The 8,283-nt window shown below is 39.7% G+C and overlaps 1 protein-coding gene across 1 annotated transcript; it reads left to right on the forward strand.

The window, feature by feature from the left end:
• Positions 1-1,075: 1,075 nt before the first annotated feature.
• Positions 1,076-5,545, forward strand: LOC115689823 (rust resistance kinase Lr10-like; the record flags this gene model as incomplete). Its single annotated transcript, XM_030615985.2, has 3 exons — positions 1,076-1,930; positions 3,999-4,027; positions 4,536-5,545. Coding segments are annotated over exons 1-3 (1,854 nt in total), but the record flags the coding sequence as incomplete, so codon positions are not given.
• Between the last annotated feature and the right edge of the window lie 2,738 nt (positions 5,546-8,283).

The following is an 8,283-nucleotide window of genomic DNA, read 5'->3' on the forward strand; positions in this document are numbered from 1 at the left end:
TATGTATCCTAGTGTCGATGCGTTTGCATTATTGGCAATAGGTTCAATGACTTGCCGATTCTTCTTTCTCTAGATTCCAAGGCGGTGAAAAGAAGAAAAGTTTTTAAATTTGAGACATTTTGGTTGGAAGATGAGGAGTATAAGGAGACGATAGATTCGATATGGCACAATCCACCGATTAAAAATGAAGGTTTAATGGAGGATGCTGAAAAACAAAATTACTACAAAAAAAAATGGTTAATTTGTTAGGGCATACAAGTTAAGAATGCTGTGTCTTATCATTCATATTCGGACTTCATCTTTAAACAAATAACGGGAAAATTTCAAATAGGGGTCTAAAGTGCCCTCATTTTCTCATATAATAGCCTGAAGTGGACTTTCTTTCCAATAAGGGCTCGAAGTAATTATGTCAGTTTCAAAGAAATGTCAGACTTTTTTAGATGGTTAAGTGCATTTTCATCCTTTATCTTTTTTTTTAAATTTTTTCCCTTTTATTTCTTTCTTTTTTCCATTTTTTGGTTTTTTTATTTTCTTCTTCACTGGTAGCCGGTCTTAAGCAATGGCCGGCCACCGATGATGCCCGGAGTGGGTTGGCAGCCCTCGCCCGATTTGGCGAGGGTGCCTTGCATAGCGCCAACCCTTGCCCAAATCTGGTGAGGACCGTGGCCCTTGCCCCAACGGCAGACGAGGACTTGCAAAAGAAATTATAAAAAAAGAAACGAAAAAAATTAAAATTAAAATTATTTTTAGATAAAAATGTCATTAACTTATCGGAATATTTAATCAACCCGTGACCGTCGAGGTCAAACCCTTATTTGAGATTGACATGATCATTTTAGGTTCTTATTTGACATAATATTCGCTTCAAATTTTTATTTAAGAAAATAATGATATTTTAAGCCTTTATTTAGAATTTTTTTCCACAAATAATTGATAGTCACCGGCAACAAATATCCTGCGACTTTGAGTTGACTTGGGGGATTTGCCCGGACAGTCACTGCCGGTCAAAAATGAATCAGCCACGTAAACAATTTGAAATATCTTGATAAGAAAAACAATATATATATATATATATAAGACATTATTTGTTTTTACTAAAATTAGGTCAGTCAAACATGTCTCCCACGCTTCTCTTCACGCTCATTTTCCTCGTCTCCATCTTCGTCACCGCCCGACCCCAAGACGACGCGTCGTACTACGACCGATGCCGGCCCTTCGCCTGCGGAGACATCAACTTCTCCTTCCCCTTCTCCGGCTTTGCCACCTTCGGCACCGGCGGCCTCGACTGCAGCCTCCCCCGCTTCCAGGTCTCCTGCGACGCCTCCGACCACCCCGTCCTCGACCTCCCCGGCACTCCCTACCAGGTCCTAGCTCTCCACCCGGACAGCGAGGAGCGTATTATCACCGTCGTCAACGCCCAGCTCATCAAGGACCTGAAAGCCGGCTCTTGCGACTCCCTCCAGAACCTTACCGTCCCGAGCTCCGGAGTCAAGAACGCCAACCTCACGCTCCCTCCTCAGTGGTCCCTCAACCTCACCTTCTTCAAGTGCGACTCCGGCACCGCGCTCCCCCGGGAGCTCGCCAACTCGACGGTGGTGAACGCGAGCTGCAGAGACGCGGAGCTTTATCTGTGGATGAACACATCCATCGATCCGTCGGCCCCTTCCAATTACTCGTACGGGGGAGAGACTCCCGATCGATGTAGGCTCGTGGAGGTGCCTGTGTCCGATCACCTCGGAATATGGAGCAGTGAATTGACGAACAAGAGTAATAACGAGATTTGGAGCTTCGTTCTGGAACTGATGAGCGAAGGATTTCCTCTGGTCTGGTCCGCCATCCCGGATTGCGACAGCTGCGAACTGAGAGGCGGTCGGTGCGGATTCGACGCCGGTGCCGGAAAAGTCGTCTGCTTCTGCGGCGGCGGCTGTGGGTAAGTCATCTTTCTTTCTTTGTTTTTTTTTTTTGTGTCGTTTACTATTCTTATTTAGTGATTGAAAATTTCATCACGAAAGTACGTATTTGGAAGGAAAAATGATATAAATAGCCTTTGAATTTTTGTCCAAAGTATAATGTACTTTCTAAACTTTTAATTTATTCGATGTGGTCCATGAATCTTAACTTAATGTGTAATATGATCTCTGAACTTTTAATTTATTCAATTTGATCCCTGAACTTTTGGTACTTATTCGATTTAGTCCCTGAACTATATGAAAACGCTCAATGTAGTCATTCCACTAATTCAATATTAGAGATTACATCTTATGGACTACATTGAATATGTACCAAAAGTTCAGGGACCATATTGAACAAATTAAAAATTCAGAAATCACATTAAATACTAGGATAATGTGAATTAAAAGTTTATGAACCCCATTGTACATTGAGTCAAAGTTCATGTTCATGGATCCCATTGCATATTGAACCAAAGTTTATGAATCATTTGTGTCATTATTCTTTTGGAACAAATAAAAGTTTCCCAAATTTTGACGATGAAAACTCCCCAGAAATAAAAAAAATGAAAGAATAATTCAAGATTAATTACATTATGAATAAAATGGCCAGGCGTGCTTTCATGATTTAACGTCGGAAGTGAAACTTAAGTCATCGTCCAAAAGTTGTAGCATCCATTAATCTTAAACATAAGTAGCTTCAAACTAACCAACAACTAACAATCCTGATACAAGAGCTTCATCGCAACAATTAACCAATATCACATTACATTTCAGTAAAATAATATGTGTAGCACAAATTCATACTCGAGCCAAATATGTGCTGAGCAAAAAGAAAATTCAGAAGTAAGCCACTCGTCGCGAAGAACAAGCGATTAAACAATAAAATAAATAAAATGAGTAAATAAATCAGACACTGAGTTTACGGGATTCAATCAACGTGACTATTCCACGCATAGAGCCGCATGAGATTCTACTATAGATCAAGTGATAGTAAGGGGATTATAACCACACTCAAGTCACTCAAATATTTTCGGTATTTACTACTCCCAATCACGTTCAATAACTCGGAGTGGTTAGCCGTCACGATTTCTCGCAAAACAATTTCTTAATGTTACCAAGAAATTCACAATCTCACCACAATATTTATTGGCATCAAAGCACTTGCAATTTCTTTGGGATGTAGTTCATGAGCGTAGTGCACAGTTGATTGTTACGGTCAAAAGCTCCTCTTTAAAACCAAAACGCACCTCTTATATATATAATGTTTGGGAAACTTACCGAGTTAATTCTAAACTTATTATACGAATGTCAATTCAATTCTAAACTTTTCAATTTTGTCAGTATAGTCATTATGTGCAATTTCAATGTAATCTTTCCGGTCAATTCCCATCGAAAGTCATTGACTTGGCACTCCACAAGTTATCCATGTTAGCGTACCACGTAGGACGGTCGACCGACATGACCGGACACTATGTTAGTAATTTCCAGCGGTAAATGGCAAGAAGAACTATATTGAAATTTCGAGTAAAAATTTAGAACTATGTTGGCAAAATTAAAAAATTTAGGACTGAATTAACATCCGTATAATAGGTCTATGATTAATTTGAAAATTATCCCTATAATGTTTGGATCCGAACAGGAAACTCTTTTAGCCAATTCAAAAAACCTACTCAAACTAGAAATCCAACTCCAACAAAGATTTGTTGTTGCTTCATATGTAGCAAAGTCCAATCAAAACTTTCTTAATTTTAATCGCAAGTCCTATAATGACTTAAAATTTATAATTCTCTTCACGAGCTGAAGTTCGAGACATATTTTCAATGCAACATTCAATTCTGTTTCTCCGCACAGCCATCCTGTGACTTAAATATACAGATGTATACAGTGTGCAGCAATGGCTGTTGCTACTGCCTCTTTATGTGGCTATTGGAAGTTGAACTTCATCGCTTCCCTCCAAATGAAATCCTACAAAGTACTTTAGCAGAAAAAAAGAAAAAAGAAAAGAAATCCTAGCTAGTACTCATTTCCTTTATCTGACCTTTGCAGGAAGCCAGACAAGACCAAACTCATTATTGGTATGCACATTTACTTCATCGCTTCTGAAGTTTTAGACTCTAGAGTTAAGTTGGACTTGGAAGGAGCATTACCTTAATATTCAATATGATCGCTGATACACTGTTGTTGCTTGAGGTATTTGTATTTGAATGCATAAATATTCATTTCGGTTTTCGCTGGCAGACTATACAAAGTCGAGGATAAAAGAAATTTTGGAAGCTAGACAAGGATTATCAGCAATTACGTATCTGCACATTCTGAATTCTGATGATATATTATTTTCATTGGGTGGTTGGTTTCGCCTGTGCCTATTGAAAAGCTACAGACCATGCTTGGTTATAGGGATTCTCAAGGAGCAATGGCGCTGTATTATGTTTTAGTTGTCCTCTCGTAAGAACCCGAACTTGCTTGTCAGCTTCTCATCGACATGATATGCTTGAATGTCCTCTGAAAACTAATCGTCTTCATCACTTTGCAAAAAGATTATTGGTTGTCCATTAAGCTATTCAGTCAGTGCATGATTTGCAGGTTGTGCATTGGGAGGCTCTTCTCTTGTGCTCGTTATGACCTTACTATTCATTTTTAAGAAAAGAAGTTTGCCAATTCAGAAGACATCCTGTTTTGGCAAAGACGAAGCTGCAGAAGAGACGGCAAATGCAGAGCAATTCATAAGAACTTATCAGTCAACCTTATTGACCAAGTATTCATACAAGGACGTAAAGAAGATGACCAACACCTTGAAGGAGCGATTGGGTGAAGGTGGATATGGTACTGTCTACAAAGGAAAGCTGCCGGACGGGCGACCCATCGCCGTCAAAATGCTCGACAAGTCCAGCAACAACAGCCAGGAGTTCATCAACGAAGTTGCAACCATAGGCACGATTCACCATGTTAATATTATCCGTTTGCTCGGTTTCTGTTTGGAAGGTTCCAAACGAGCTCTAATCTATGAGTACATGCCTAACGGGTCTTTAGGAGATTTGCTGCATAAAGAAGGGCCGAACCTTTCTTTAGCAATGGAAAGACTGCTCGAAATTGCTATAGGGGTTGCCCTTGGGATTGAGTACTTACACAAGGGTTGTGCCTCGCGGATATTGCATCTCGACATAAAGCCCCATAATGTTTTGCTCGACGAGAATTTCAACCCAAAAATCTCTGATTTTGGGTTGGCGAAAATATACTCCAGGAATAGAAGTTTCATAACCATGACAGGTGCTAGGGGGACGATTGGGTTCATTGCTCCTGAAATATTCATGAGAAATCTGGGAAATCCTTCTCATAAGTCCGATGTCTACAGCTTCGGAATGATGTTGCTCGAGATGGTTGGTGGGAGGAAGCATGAAGAAGTGAAGGGGACTGCATCGAGTGAATCTTATTTTCCAGGTTGGATATACGACGAAATTAATGAAGAAAGAGCACAGGAATTTGGCGATCTCGTGGAAGAAGAAGTTGCTGTGTCAAGAAAGATGGTTATGGTGGGTTTGTGGTGCATTCAAATTAATCCAAAGGATCGGCCCTCGATGACGCGAGTGTTAGAAATTAAACCAAATTTGTTAGTACTTGTTTCCTTTTTTAGTCTGTTCGTATTTCCATATTTCGATAGATATTGTGAGATATTGTTTCTAGTTATATTTTAGGAAAGTTTCCTAAGTCAATTAGATTTCCTAATTAGAATAGGTTTCCTAGAAAGAGGTTTCCTATTTCGAATCAAACTATGATCTATATATAGTCTATTTCTCTTGTAATTGAGACATGTAATAGAAAGACGCGAATTGCGATTGTTTCACCTTCAAAAATTCCTTTCATCAAATCAATATTGTTGCCACGCCTCTAACGCTTAACAAATTGGTATCAGAGCTTACGGTTCGTGATCATGGCCTCAACGAACAATCAGCTTCCTCTTCAATACTCTCGTCTTACCAAAGAAAATTATGGTAACTGGGCTGTTAGAATGAAAGCTCTACTCGGCGCCTACGGTGTGTGGGAACTTGTTAACACTGGCTATGATGAGCCAGAGGATGAAGCCACGTTGAACCAGAATCAGAGGAATGCCTTGGAGAAGGCTCGAACGAAAGATCAATATGCCCTGTCGATCATCTATCAAGCGTTAGATGATTCCATGTTCGAAAAAGTTTCGAACGCCACTACCGCTAAAGAGGCATGGGAGATTCTTCAAAACACACATCAAGGAGTTCAGAAAGTTCAGAAGATTCGCCTTCAAACCTTGAGAGGTGAATTCGAGGTAATTCGTATGAAAGAATCTGAATCGATTGTTGATTATTTCACGAGAATTTTGGCAATTGTTAATCAGATGAAAAGAAACGGAGAAGAAGTTTCCGATGTTCGTGTTGTTGAGAAAATACTTCGGTCCTTAGACAAGAAGTATGATTATATTGTGGTTGCAATCGAAGAATCCAAAGACTTGGATGCCATGACGGTCGATGAACTTATGGGTTCATTACAAGCCCATGAAGAAAGGTTTAGAAAGAAAAAGATTGAACCGGTGGAGGAAGTTCTCCAAACACAGTTGACCATACGAGATGAAAAGGAGCAAAGAAGAGATCCCGTACAAAATCGCGGGACAAATCAAGATCATGATCGAGGTCACTTTCGAGGAAGAGGTCGCGGACGAAGCAGAGGAGATCCTGCTCGAAGTGATGGAGGATACCAGTACCAAAGAGGTATTCGTGGAAGAGGAAAGAACTCGATAAGCCAATGGTATGATAAATCTAAAATCCGATGTTATCAATGCAATAAACTTGGCCATTATGCTTCTAACTGCTGGAACAAAGAAAGTAGCAGAGCAGACGAAAAGGCGAACTTGGTGAATGATGCTGATCAAGTTGTCTTATTGGCATTCAAAGAATATGAAGAAGGTCAAAGTGATACGTGGCATTTGGATACCGGCGCAAGCAATCACATGTGTGGGAGAAAGGAGATGTTTGCCGAGTTAGATGAGACAATTAAAGAGAATGTCTCATTCGGTGATAACTCTAAAATTCTTGTTGAAGGGAAAGGTACAATTTTGATTCGCTTAAAGAATGGTGCACGTCAGTTTATTACTAATGTTTATTATGTTCCAAAAATGTCAAGCAATATCTTGAGTTTGGGACAACTTCTGAAGAAAGGTTATACTGTTCATATGAGAGATCTTAATCTTATGTTGAGAGATCAGAATAATAAATTGATTGCAAATGTGAAGATGTCGAAGAACATGATGTTTATTCTTAATATAAAGAGTGAGATGTCTTGATGTCTAAAGACGTGCGTAGATGATCCTTCATGGTTGTAGCATTTGAGGTTTGGCCATCTCAATTTTGGCGGACTCAATTTGCTTTCTCGCAAGAAGATGGTTTATGGCTTACCACATATTGATCATCCCGATCAATTATGTGAAGGGTGTGTTATCGGCAAGCATTCCAGAACTAGCTTTCCGAAGGAGGCGACTTGTCGAGCGAAGAAGCCGCTTAAGTTGATTCATTCTAATTTGTGTGGCCCGATCAATCCTCACTCATATGGTAATCATCGATATTTTGTTACTTTTATTGATGATTTTACTCGAAAAACTTGGGTGTATTTTTTGAAAGAAAAGACAGAAGTGTTTGATATTTTCAAACAATTCAAGAACCTGGCTGAAAAGGAAAAATCATGGTATTCGGCGTTTCTTAACGGCCTCATATTCTCCTCAACAAAATGGTGTGGCTGAACGGAAAAATAGAACCATTCTTGATATGGTTCGAAGTATGTTGAAGAGCAAAAATTTGTCAAAGGAACTTTGGGCAGAAGCTGTTTCGTGTGCCGTCTATCTTCAAAATAGATGTCCAACATATGGACTTGAAGGCGTAACTCCACAAGAGGCATGGACCGGGAGAACACCAAGTGTTTCGCACTTGAGAATTTTTGGGAGCATTGCATATGCTCATGTCCCGGATCAAAAAAGATCGAAACTTGAAGACAAAAGCAAAAAGCTCATCTTTATCGGGTATGACTCATCATCCAAAGTCTATCGATTATTTGACCCTAACACTTTGAAAGTGTATGTAAGTAGAGATGTCAAGTTCGATGAAGATGGAATGTGGGAAGAAAATCTAAAAGAAGAAGCGAATGTTCGTGATGATTCCGATCAAACGGAGTTGAAAGATCAACCTTCACCTTCTTCTCCAACATCTTATTCAAGTTCATCAACACTATCCTCTTCAAATAGTGTCGATGAACCGCTAGTGCCAAGATCAAGAAGATTGTCTGAAATTTACGAAGCTACCGAAGAGCTTCATCT

Source organism: Syzygium oleosum, unplaced genomic scaffold (assembly GCF_021117445.2).
Source record: "Syzygium oleosum isolate NSW1041296 unplaced genomic scaffold, Sole_v2.1 Sole_v2.03, whole genome shotgun sequence".
In the NCBI taxonomy this organism is placed as follows: Eukaryota; Viridiplantae; Streptophyta; class Magnoliopsida; order Myrtales; family Myrtaceae; genus Syzygium; species Syzygium oleosum.